Source organism: Temnothorax nylanderi, unplaced genomic scaffold (genome assembly GCF_030848795.1).
Source record: "Temnothorax nylanderi isolate EJ_2023f unplaced genomic scaffold, tnyl_v1.0 TNYL_tig0172_pilon, whole genome shotgun sequence".
Classification (NCBI taxonomy): domain Eukaryota; kingdom Metazoa; phylum Arthropoda; class Insecta; order Hymenoptera; family Formicidae; genus Temnothorax; species Temnothorax nylanderi.
Genome location: NW_027249234.1, coordinates 88041 through 100521, shown reverse-complemented (window position 1 = coordinate 100521; position 12481 = coordinate 88041). Strand labels below are relative to the sequence as shown.

General features: G+C 40.3%; 3 protein-coding genes across 4 annotated transcripts; all 3 read left to right on the top strand.

Moving 5' to 3' along the window:
- The first annotated feature begins 105 nt into the window (after positions 1-105).
- Positions 106-4582, top strand: Hdm (meiosis specific with OB domains hold'em). Of its 2 annotated transcripts, none has more exons than XM_071715837.1 (8): positions 106-418; positions 1517-1648; positions 2023-2291; positions 2544-2766; positions 3118-3234; positions 3589-3751; positions 3825-4032; positions 4253-4582. In XM_071715837.1, the coding sequence occupies exons 1-8, from the start codon at positions 202-204 to the stop codon at positions 4436-4438; spliced, it is 1515 nt and encodes a 504-aa protein (XP_071571938.1). In that variant the 5' UTR covers positions 106-201; the 3' UTR covers positions 4439-4582. The 2 variants fall into 2 exon arrangements, with proteins under 2 accessions (XP_071571938.1, XP_071571939.1); XM_071715838.1 differs by lacking the exon at positions 106-418 and adding an exon at positions 906-1162.
- Positions 4583-5047: 465 nt separating this feature from the next.
- LOC139778113 (condensin complex subunit 2-like) lies at positions 5048-9022 on the top strand. Its single transcript, XM_071715921.1, has 2 exons — positions 5048-5478; positions 6172-9022. The coding sequence occupies exon 2, from the start codon at positions 6255-6257 to the stop codon at positions 8328-8330; it is 2076 nt and encodes a 691-aa protein (XP_071572022.1). The 5' UTR covers positions 5048-5478; positions 6172-6254; the 3' UTR covers positions 8331-9022.
- A 190-nt stretch (positions 9023-9212) lies between these two features.
- LOC139778117 (malate dehydrogenase, mitochondrial) lies at positions 9213-12359 on the top strand. Its single transcript, XM_071715936.1, has 3 exons — positions 9213-9682; positions 9933-10325; positions 11106-12359. Exons 1-3 carry the CDS (start codon positions 9290-9292, stop codon positions 11478-11480), a joined length of 1161 nt encoding a protein of 386 aa, XP_071572037.1. The 5' UTR covers positions 9213-9289; the 3' UTR covers positions 11481-12359.
- The last annotated feature ends 122 nt before the right edge of the window (positions 12360-12481 follow it).

The window sequence follows — 12481 nt, the reverse complement described above, 5'->3', positions numbered from 1 at the left end:
GTCCAAAGAGCCGCGGAGACGGCGAACGGCGAGGGTGTCTGTCATTGCCGTCAGGGATGCCAATCCTTCCAATCCTTTTCCCCCTAATCAAGACTTTAAAGCTATATCCACACAAACTTGCATAAGCCCATAAACATAAGCATAAGAGAATTGATTGGTCCATATGCATGTGCATAAGGAAATAGACCAATCCGTTTCTTTATGCATATGGTTATGCACCTATGCAAGTTTGTCTGGATAGACCTTAAGGCCGGTATCGCGCGACATTTGAAAACCGGCGATCGGAAATTGAAGAAATCGACCAATCAAGGGCGAGGCCGAACAGAACGGAAGAGATATCTATTTCTTCGCTACGATTGGACAATTAAGTTGCGGATCGAAGTTTCGGCGCGTAGATCCGACCATGGTGCTACTAATAGTAAGAGCGATGTTTAATCTGATTTTAAATTTATAATTTTAAATTTATAATTTTAAATTTAGAAAATTATATTAAATTGACTTGATATAAAAAATATAAAATATAATATTATCACATAAAACAACTTTTGTTACAACAGACGCGTATACATATGTTATTGAAACACAATAAATCTCTGTTATGTGGCCCAGATTCGGTTCTAAGAATATGTTTTACATGAAAAAGATAAATATAAAAGTAAGATTTCATTTTTGTATTTCTTGTATTCATTTGTATTCATGTTATATGTATTATATGTATGTATATGTATTCATGTTATTTGTATTCATGTTGTATTCATGTCTTGTATTCATTTGTATTCATTTGTATTTCTTTAAAAAATGAATGTTTCCATTGGACGTAGACGTGCACTCCGAAGTTAGCGGAATTCGGTGCGGCGAGCTCCGACTGCAAAGTGCGATCGCGAGCTGTGTGTAGTACGCAGTACAGTTGGCAATTGACTTGCGCTTAAAGCTGAGCGTGCTCGCGCGCGAATTACTTCGGCCTTCCTTCAGTTCCTTCTTCTATTCGGATCTACTTGACAAAGTACTGACGACGGTACGCGACGCGTTGATCGGCCGGACATGTCGTTTCTATACAGGCAGGAGATAAAATCGCTGCAGGACGGCGCGCCGAACACTTTCGTAATCGGCGTGATTATAAACAGCACGAACGTGAGAACGTTCGACGCCACTCAAGCCAGGTGTACGCATCTCCGTTGTATTCTTTTTCTCTTCTTTCCCTATTGCATTCTCGCATTTAGAACGAAGATACGGATAAAGAGATTTGGAAACGTACGGACTCTGATTCGCGGAAAATGTCCTTTTTTTTTTACGGAAAAACTTGCTGAATTACGCGTTTCGCCATTTCGTCGGTCACGAACGCGCGTTCGATTTTCCATTAAACTCGTCGCGTCGTTGAAATTCGAGAAACTAACGAATAACTCGGATAAATTGCTTTTATATGAAATTTGTGATCTTTTAACTTTCATACTAAATGAGAAAGAGAGAGAAGAAACTTTTTGTTCCTCCCTTTTAATTATTTTGTCGATTGTTGCAGTCAGCAATGGCGAACGTAGCGTGTGGACATTTACTTTGCGCGACTCCGAGGAGGATTTTACTAACGTCACCGTGTGGGGTGGCACGGAATTCGTGAAGAAATTATCGACCACGTTTAACATCGGGTCCGTAGGTAAATATTTTAAAAATAAATCGTCCATAAATTACAAAAAACAACGTCATCATTTTGAAATTAATATTTTCTAATTAAATTGAGCGTCATTGATCGGACCACTGTTAGGGAATTTATACTAATTTAATTATTTAGTCATTGTTATTTAAAAAATTATATCAAGATATGTACATGCAGTTTCCCTTTGTTTTAGATATTTGATATATATTCTCTATATAATTTATATTTAATACAAATTATTTCACCATGTATAAATATAAACAGTTAAATATAAATATAATTATCAATTTTCGTGAATAGAAAAAGGATAATTAATTTATGTTTCAAGATTTATAGCGAAGTCTTGATAAAAGATTCGAGTGTCTGTTTCACAGTCGAGGTGATAAGTGCGAAAATCGTAAAACGCAATCCCAACGATAGGAACGAGCAATTCATGCCGTCGACTTCCAGCCCTTTCGCCCTAATTGTGAACGAGGGTGCGGCCCTTGTACAGAATCACGACGCGCCGACTCGCAAAGGATACGAGGATCTACTGACGCGGCCCGTGAAAAGCGTGACCTCCGCGAAAAGCCTGAAAACGATTTTGGACAACATAGAGGCACTGTGCGATCGTTTTGTCGACCTTCTGGTGGTCGTTACGTTTGTAAGTTGCAATAAGTAAAGTTTAGAGTCCAATCACACACATCGCGTTTCTCGTGGCTAATGGAAAAATAGACAATTTATTTAATCGTAAATTAGAAATTATTATAAATCTGCAACTATATTTCTAAAGTTCCGAATTCTCTCAAGTGAGCTCAACACAAAAATCTTCAGCTGCTCCAACAATTTAAAACTGTCACCTTTACGCTCGTGATTATAATAATCTATAATTATATCGATTAAACGTACTGCACAGATCGCTGACGCGCGTCATATAATGACGCGGGACGGACGAGCTCTAACGTGTCGCAGTTTCGAGATCGCGGACGGATCGACGGACAATACAGTGTCGTTGATGCTGTGGGATAAGGACTGGATCGAGAGATCGGCCCTTTGGGAACCGAAGAAGACAATGCTGTTCCTGATTGACGCTCGCATTGCATTTGACCAATATAAAAAGAAAACGACGTTGAGTATCTGTATGTTGAAGATCTGATTTCGACTTTTAATATAATATTGATTAATGAAATTTTTCTCTTAAAAAAATAAATAATAATCTGGGGAAGGGCCATGAAAATCTCCGAATAAAATTCACATATTTCTTTAAATATTTGATAGAGCACTATGTAAATTAATGTGTCTCGATGTTCATAAAAAATTCTTTTATTTCAAAATATAAAACAGTTCCCTTTTAAGTTATTCAAGCAATAGAGAAATGGTGATATGTACGTTTGCAAATTCAATATTCGGATATTTTCCATATTGGGGAAGCGCAATAATAGAAAGACTTGTTACTATACTTTCGCAATATTCGTCTCTATTGCACGCAGCAAGACGAACGTTGATCACGGAGTGTCTAAACGTACCGCAAGCCATAGATATTATGAGCGCAGTGCAACATTACGATCCTGATTCCGTATGTAGCGACCCGTTCGCCGTACCAAATCGTAAGAATAGCAAATAAATGTTTTATGCCGAAATTAACATAAAGATAATTTTATAGCGTATATTTTAATGTGTCACTTTTGCGACATTTATTGTTGTGTCTGTTAAATATCTTTCAATTATCTATTATCAATTATGATATTATCTACAATATTATCGCTTAAAGAATGTTTTGAATAATGAACATAATAATGGCAAAAGGAAAAAATAGGTACCTCTTTCTTTCTCTTCCTTTCTTTCTCTCTTTCCTATATTTTGTAGAGATAAAATTTTTAGCGCAATTATATTCTTTGTGCGTGTATAATGCAAATTTTGCCATTATCATATTATTATTATATTAATTTTTGTGCTAACAGCGGACACCATCACGACCGTAATGACGGTACAGCAAATCACGGAGAAATTACAGAGGAAACCGACTACGGAGGGTGAGAGATTGCAATTCGCGACAATCGTAAGAGCGTCAGTAACCGAAATGAATTTGGATGGTCCACTCAAAGACGTGATATTTATAAAATGGTACCTTTTCTTTATTCACGTTATATTATTCAATTAAAGAATCACGCCGTGTCATTCTCACTTTTACTTTTAGTGCTCTGTGTAAGAAGATTGTCGCGGACGTGCAGGATTCTTGTATGAATTTAAATTGTCCATCGGGCAATGGGACGCGAACGCCATTAAATACTGTAAAGTTTAACGTCAAAATTAATTTGAAGGACGACACCGGATATCTCATCGGATGTCGTTTAACCGGCGACATCGCGGAGCGAGTTTTAGGCTGCACAGCTGACGAATTTCAAGTACTACTTTATTTAAATTTATTTAGAGGCTGAAAAAAACTATTTTCAATTGTACTAAAAAAATATATAAAAATCTCTAAAAAATTCTTTGTTAATAACGAAATAGCAAAATAATGGAAGTCATCAAGATTGAGATATGTAAAATACTTTTTCATATTTGTTAAATAATCTTAGTTTTAAAATTAATTTGAACAAGATGCGAAAAGTATAATTATTGCAGGCAATGACGGTAGAAAAGCGCGGCGAATTAAAGTGGCTGTATCTGTTAGAGAAATGCGATGTTCGCCTGCACATTCTTGGACCAACGTCTGTCTTTCGACGCGCCTTGTATAACGTCTTATCTATTCAACCTGACAAAGAAACGGAGCAAGCTATCCAACACATTGCAACTACGCCCGAGTATTAAAAATTAATATCTCTGATTTGATACAAATAATATATTTAACATAAATAATATTTAATACGACAATGATTTGTCCTAATAATAATTATTAAATATAATTAAGTTTTTTATTTTATGTCAAAAAATATCATATTAAAAATATAATATTATCTACAAATACTTTTCTTTAACATACTTTTGTAACGCTCATATTGTCGTATATTTATTCATATATATACATATATATATATATATATAAATTAAATATGCAGATATTAAGAAAAAAATAAAATAGAAAAGTTATTTGCCGAAAATAAAGATAACGGATTTTATTTAATTAACAGAGTAAATGTGTAAAATTTTATTTGCGCCGATTTAAATGATCACATATTAAAGTTATTATATCGGATTTGTCTTTTCAGCTTATATTTAAAAAATTTGTTTCTTTTTTATTTTCCGTAATCGCTTTATATTATTTTATATTTATTACTGAAGTGCAGAAAGTGTACGAAGGTGTAGCTAACACAAGACTCGTTTCGAACTTTCGCTCTCAGACGGTTTTTCTTTCTCTTGCTCTTCTTCCTACGCGATAGAAGATCGTTCTCGCGGTTATTCAAGGTTTAATTGTCGCAGCCTTTCTGGAGCTGGAGCTGATGTAACGCCTTTAGGAACGCGCGGTGAATCTAAACCGCATCGGTAAACATTTGAATTTGTGACATTGTTCGCTCGAGAGACGCAACGTATTTCGCCGTTATACTTACTGCCGGGTGATCTGGGATGATCCTCGTCGTCGTAGGCACGGTATTTCTCGTTCGATCGCCGACGTCCGGTGGACAGAGAGGCGGAACCGAGGTGGGCGCTTAGCATCCTAACGTAAACATTGACCGTTTCACGTACGACCTTTGTCAATTGTCACGAGACACATTATCCGATGCCTTCTCATGACAAACGCACGTTGCAAGTTCTGCAGAAGACTTACGATGAACTGCAGCGTTATTACACTCTGTTGCGGCTGATCAGGGCCGATCTCGAGAGAATAGCGAAGAACTTCTCCGCGATAAACGGTGGGTACCGGCAAGTGATGTTTGGATACACGCAATTGACTTAACCTGTGAATTGACAACCGGCCGACTGCTTTTGAGAAACGGGAATTTCGTTGTGACCGGCATCCTTATTCAGTGATCTCTATAAGCTCTAATAATACAGCGAATTCTTTAAAGAATTCTATAGTTTATCCTTGGTACTGATTAAATGATAAAGTGATTCCGTAAAGCTCTGAAAATATAACCTCTCAGATTAATAGAAACTATGTATTTAATGATTCCAGTTTGATCTTTAAAGGATAGCCGTTTTCTAAAAACTTGTTATTATAGAATATTATACATATTTTTATTATAGATAAAATCTTGTTATATTAGTTGTTTTCCTAATGAATAAATTCATTGGCGTGATTTCATAGGCTTCTGATAATATTCTTCCATTGGGGATAAGATAAACTTACTAATTACTTTAAAATCCCTGAAGAAAACATGGCGACAACTTGCGATCCTCAAAACATTTAGACTAAGTTCGCTTATACTAGCAATTTGTAATATAATTTACAATAAATTTTATTCTGTAACTACAATTTTTGTACAGAATGGCTATACAGAAATTAGGTATGCATTATGATCACATAAGTAAACGATTTACTTCTCTTGTGTTTATATTACTAAAAATTTATCATGTTAATTGAAACATGTGCTTGCTTGTTTCAGGAGCATAGGAGTTAATTCAAGGACAGATACGTAGACCACTTAGCAGTATATAAACGAGAAGAAAGTAAACGAATCTTTTAAAAATGGATTCTCGAAAGTCTTTGGTACATAAGAGGTTGGAATCTCTACAGAATTCGCCGACTTCTTCATCGCCGTTGCGAAGAAAGTCCATTCAAACCCCCGGTTTAAACGCCACGACAAATACCCTTTCGGAAAACGACGATGAGGCGGAACGTATCGCTCGTCGACGTGAGATCCTTATTACGTCGACAACGCCGCCTAGCACAAGCAGCAAAAGATTCTCCCTAGGCCTGGGGTTCTTAGCGGATATTCCGGAGCCCCAGATGGCCGAGAGCATAAATCAATGCATAAAACTGAGCGCCGAGAACAAGATCAATGTCAAGAATGCATTTAGCTTGGAGATGATCGACTTCATGACGTATATGATAAAGAAGCAAGATGCCAATATGTCGAATCTGCAAGTGGCCAGCACATCCTTGGACGTGAGCACCAAGATCTACGGATTTCGTGTGGACAGCGTGCACATGGAGATACTCAAAATGGTCGGTGGACTGGTGATGGACAATGCGGAGAAAAGCACGGAGGAGCAGGAGGAAGCTATGCTGGAAGATGCGGGGGCAAATGTCGAGCTGCGGAAAAAAAAGAAGAAGAGAGCGAGGCAAAAGATCTTCAGCACCGTGGAGGCTCTGAGAGGCAACGTCGAGATCGCGAAGCCTATGTCGGCGATGATAGGCGAGACAGATCTGCAGACCAGCGACATGCTGTACCAGGCGACGCTGCCGAACCACGCAAATTCCGACTTTTATCTACATCCGTACAACGACGTGCTCGTCGACGTCATAGAGGATAGGCCCGAGTCGCGAAGTAACGTGAATGCGAAGTACGCCATACCGGCGATCGAGGACTTCTCGGATTTAGAGACCTGCACGTCGTATTCGAACTTCGAGTTTATCAATTGGTCCGTGGATAACGAGCCGGAAGAGATGTCCGAAGAAGAAGCCGAGCCTGATGAGAATGACAACGGATTCCAATTCGATTTGGACGCGAGCGTGGAACACGACGATGAGCCGGCGCCCGAGCCCATGAATTATTTCGACATCGAACACGACGACGACAACCACGAGAACAACGTTCAGGCATGTTATCGGAAAACAGCGGATCGTACAGACGTGAATCTCGTGGACGTACCCAACGTCCGGATGTCCGAGTACTCCTTCGTTCAACCTAACATGAAGTTGCACTGGGCCGGCCCGTCTCATTGGAAGTTTTGGAATTTCGCTAGATCTTTCACTGCCGCCGAGGGTGGCTCCAAGGTGGTAGCGGCTTGCATGCAGGCTAAACTGCGAAAGAGAAAACAGTTCGAGCTGCTGTACGACGAGGCACGCGATACCATAGACGAAAAGTTTGGCTCGAGCCAGTCCATTAGGTTACAAGCCAAGACCGCGAAAGCAGAATGGAGCGCCGAGAGCTTGTTGCTACCGGAAGATGTGCATTACGACATCGCACAAACGAGCAAGCTCTACCTGTACCCGAAAGTATTTATAAAGCCGGCGAGCAGCCGGGATAAAGAGAACGGGGATGCGGTGACCGCGGCGGACGTGTTCGACGGCGAGAGATACGACTATAACAATCCAAACGACACGCAGGAGTACTGTCCCAATGTTGAACACGACGACGACTATGATGATTACGGAAGTAGGGATGGCAATGACGATTGCAACTTCAGCGATACCGCCGCCGTGTTGGGCAGCCAGGGTCTCATCGGCGACAATCTGGTCGCCGCGCCAAAGCTGGTTAATAAGATACCTATCGCGTATTGCTTGAGGGCGAAGAAAATCGACATGCGACAATTGAAGAAATCCATATGGAGTTGCCTGAGATCAACGAGTGATAACGCAACGGCGGCGAATGCGCAGGAGACGGTGGACGAGGCCGATACGATGAAGGAGAGCAAGCAGTTCAGCGACGTATACAAGGCGCTGCCGAAATTGCTGACGAAAAGCAACGTCGAGGCATTGAGCGTGCCGATCTCCTTTATATCCATGCTACATCTGGCGAACGAGAAAGGATTGAAGGTTCGTTCGGTACCTGACATGTCTGACCTTATCATCGAGCCTGGGGAATCGTTATTAACGTGAGAGGACTTCGTCTGTATGTACATATTCAAGCAGACATATGACGTTGTTCGGAGTGTAATATTTTTCTGCGGGAGATTGTACATTAAGCGTTTTGTGTGTAATACAAATTGATATTTTTTTTTCAAGTGACAAAAAGCAAATTGTATAACGACGTAATAAACAATTGCGTTGCAAATTTATTTACTTTCGTTAGGATATATTTATACGACGTATAATTTCAATAAGGGGTATTTGAATCGGAGATAGGGAGAATATTTACGTTGTAATTGTTGCAGGTGTCGACAAACGAAAGGACAACGAGTTAACGATCTTTTGCGAAAACTCGGCGGCAGCGATCGTATCGGAAATTAAATAAATCTAATTCGGTGTCAATAGATTACGATAAATGTACAAAAACGTGGCGTTTACCGTATACTTATCCGCTTGAAATCTTATCTCACGAAGACGTTTCGCTGTCCGACTTTTCGCGTTGTCCTCATCGACGGTCGATTTGCTAGATTCAAATTACCTAGAGTTTTTATATAAAATAATTATAAATGAATAGGCTATCGGAAGTTGTTGCAAGAATGTTTACGATATTTTTTTAAATAAGATGATAATATTTAGCACGATATAGGTACCGTATGATGTAATACGTGTATATACACGTGTATATTTTGTCATACAAAGAATAAAGTATCTTTTTCTATTAATTCGAAAAACGGGTTTGTCACCCTCATTATACTTGCTCTAAGTTACAGAAGTATCAATTTGTCAGTCTCTTTTATGTATGTATGTACAAAGCTTCACATGCGTTTCACACATATCGCAGATCACTTGTTTGACCTCGCATAAATCCATCGTGAGTTGCATGACCATGGCAATGTTCTCATTTTGATCCATTCTGCAAAATTGTGAAAAAAAATGTTATAAAATCGTCCTCTTTTTCCATATCCGAGAAACGTTAAAATTACTTAGTCATGACCGTGCTGTCGAGATTGTTCCTCGATTTGTCGCGGCGATACGGACGTTGTTCCGTCTTCGCGCGTCGCGGATCTTCGAAAGTTCCTCCGATCGACGAGCGGAAGGTCCAGAGAGTCGAGAAGAGCGCGAAAGGATCGACGAGACGGGAGAAGGATGAGAATGCGCGAAGGGGCGATGAGGCTGGCGATGTAAAGGTGTGCATCATCGGCGGGGGAGTGACGCCTCTCTACACCGCGATTCTGTTGAAGCAATATCGGATTATCAAGAGCATACGCCTGGTGGACACGAGGGACTCCACGTCGGAGGCTTTGACGGACGCGTCGCACCTGGAGACCAGTCCTCGTATAGATTACTTCCGGAAAAAGGATATGAAGCAGGCTCTGAGGGAAGTAAGAGCCGGAAATACCGATTGCACAGAAAATTTTCCTTATAGATCCGTTGAAATGAAGTAGCGTGTAAGGAGAGAAATATCGGGCCTAATTTAGCAATCTAGAAGAAATTTTATTTTAATTTTTTTTAGTAATCTAGGAGCTTAATTTAATAATCTAGAGAAAATTTAAATTAATTATATATGTATAATATGTATATGATATGAGAAATATAAAAACATTACTCATAAGTACTGAAAAAAATGTTTAGGCGAACATCGTCGCGCTCATGGACGAGACGGACGTCGCCGCGGCGGCGGGCAACGCGGCGACCCGGGAGCAATTCAAATCGACGGCCGACTACGTGCGTCAGACGACAGATCGGATACTGCGCTTCTGCCCGGACGCCGTCGTGGCCGTGTTCGCGCGTCCCGTCACCGCCACGCTCGCCATGGTCTCGGAGATCTTCCGGTGCTCGGGCTGGTGGAATCCCGACCGGATCGTCGGCTCGACCGCGATGTATGGCGGACGGATCGAGGAGGTGACGGCGGCCATCCTCAACCTGGAGCGCGCGAGCCTCTCGGTGCCGCTGGCCGGCGGCGCCGACGCGCGAACCGTCGTGCCGTTATTGTCGCGCGCCGTTCCGTTCAACCAGTTCACGAAAGTACGAACGAGAATTGTAATCGTGGAATTTTAATTTCCAATCTCAGTCCGGTGGAGTTCTTCGAGTACAAATTCAAACGCTGTCCGCCACTTTCAGGCTGATTACGACGCGCTTTTCAAAAAGCGTTCAAATTCATTTAACATCTGCGGAATTTATTAATGCAAAAATTAATTTTATTCAATAGTATGCACAAATTTGTACGTACAAATGTTGTTATTACTGTAATAATATTTAATTCTTTGAAAAAAAAGGACTAAAAGTTTCTTCCTAAAGAAAGAAAAAACGAGCTTCTTAAAACACAGGATGGTAATCTTGTCTCAATTTCGCGTGAAATTTTTGTTTCTGTTTTATGTGACAAATAGGAGAAAACCCGTTGCATCAATCTAAATAAAATAGTCATGTGTTTATCTCTGTAGGAAAAAAAATTAAAGTTCTACTATATATAATTCTTCCGAGTTCTTTTAAAAACTAAAATTATATAAATTACTTTAAGGAAATCGAGTCATCTTTTTATAGCACAGATATTAAACGGACAAAGGTCAAATTAACGCATTTCTACTACAAAGAAATATCTCTTTGCAGAAAAGATACGATGCGTTAATTTGACCTCTTTTCTCAATGTAATTAATTGATATAAAAATATATTTTCATTCATTAATTCAGTTAACGATGTTTATACAGCTTATTGTATAATATCACTTAGGTCACTTAGGTGATAATTAAGTTATACAATTCGCGCGTTTCTCTGTATAACAATTAATACTATTAATTAATTATCAGGTGCAACGCAAGACTCTGCTGCAATCGTTTCGGGCCGGTGACGAGGAGGCAGGGACAGGGCTTCCCGGCGAGGGCCCATCGTTATCGTCTGGAACGGCCGCTGCGAAACTGCTGATCGACCTCGCCGCCGGTCTAACTGGACATGATCACGTCGTCACCTGCGCCTACGTGCGATCAGACGTCCTACCGCTCTGCCGATTTTTCACCAGCGAGTTGGAACTAGGCCCGGGAGGCGTTAAGCGAAACTTGGGCCTGCCGAAGATCTCGGTTGGGGAAGTACTCCTGATTGAGCAAGCGATACCCCTGATCAACGAGCACGTTGACATGGCGATAGCGGCGGTCCGGACGGAGAAGACGCGCGCGAGAACGCGGTGAACGACTCCGATTATCTCCCTCAATTTCGAGAAATCTATTTCGGTACAATCAATGAGAACTGCGCGAATATCTTGGACAATGTTGAAATGTGTTTTGTAAATTTGTTGCGATGTATATTTAATTATACCTCCGCGATACGTTTCGTCCCGTGTAAAGTAAGACCTCGTTTTGTCAGGATCTATAAATAAATATCGCGCGAACGAGAAATGATCATAGAATTAAGATCATAGAAAAGCGAAGATGCGTTTGGGTTTTACGTCGCCAATTAGGGAAAGAGTGGGCGATTAAAACTGATCTTTTTAATCCGGAAATAGGTACCTACCTGGGATGATTTTTACACCCCAATATCTAAGGAATGAAACGACGCAGTAATTTTATAATGTGCTTCTTTCGTTTTTTATATTTTAATAATATTTTCTCTTTATATTTTAATATTTTGTTTCTTCTTACTTTTTTCGGAAAATGTCGAGTAAAACTATATACATATCGTCTTCAAATACTAATAAATTATAAAACAATCAAAAATATGCAATATGTAATTATAACACTGACTTTTTTAATCAGGGCTTATCAGGGTGTAAAAATCACTCTAGGTGACCAGTTATGCGATTAAAAAATCAGTCCGTTTCCCGGTTAAGAATTACAGAACAGATTTTACCAGGTGTTTGCGATCATCTTCGCGAGCTCTGCGAGTTCTGAAACTTAATTATCTCGCGGGGGGAAAGTGATTCATTGTATTTGCGCACGTGCGACACAGCTCGCTCGCGCATGCAAGCGAGATGTGTTTTGACTCGGTGTTGATTAAACACTAGCAATGTCGCGGATGTCGGATGATTTGGCCATGTATCAATACTAGTATCAATGTACGTAGTTAGTAGTATCGCTTATCAGTCGGACGCGTCTGGCCGATTCGTTGATGTCGCGGCTCGTCGCAGGTTGCCGTGCGCGCGCGCGCGCGCGCACTTGTCATCCACCCTTCTCCGCGTTGTCGAGCGCGTCGG

What these genes read in the sequence shown, in the direction of transcription:
- Hdm (XM_071715837.1), top strand. Translation starts at nt 202, where the DNA reads ATGCATATGGTTATGCACCTATGCAAGTTTGTCTGGATAGACCTTAAG. An exon ending in GACGTGATATTTATAAAATG is followed by an intron (nt 3,752 to 3,824) that starts GTACCTTTTCTT and finishes TTTTACTTTTAG; the next exon opens with TGCTCTGTGTAAGAAGATTG. An exon ending in GCACAGCTGACGAATTTCAA is followed by an intron (nt 4,033 to 4,252) that starts GTACTACTTTAT and finishes TAATTATTGCAG; the next exon opens with GCAATGACGGTAGAAAAGCG.
- LOC139778113 (XM_071715921.1), top strand. Translation starts at nt 6,255, where the DNA reads ATGGATTCTCGAAAGTCTTTGGTACATAAGAGGTTGGAATCTCTACAG.
- LOC139778117 (XM_071715936.1), top strand. Translation starts at nt 9,290, where the DNA reads ATGACCGTGCTGTCGAGATTGTTCCTCGATTTGTCGCGGCGATACGGA. An exon ending in TGAAGCAGGCTCTGAGGGAA is followed by an intron (nt 9,683 to 9,932) that starts GTAAGAGCCGGA and finishes AAAAATGTTTAG; the next exon opens with GCGAACATCGTCGCGCTCAT. An exon ending in CGTTCAACCAGTTCACGAAA is followed by an intron (nt 10,326 to 11,105) that starts GTACGAACGAGA and finishes ATTAATTATCAG; the next exon opens with GTGCAACGCAAGACTCTGCT.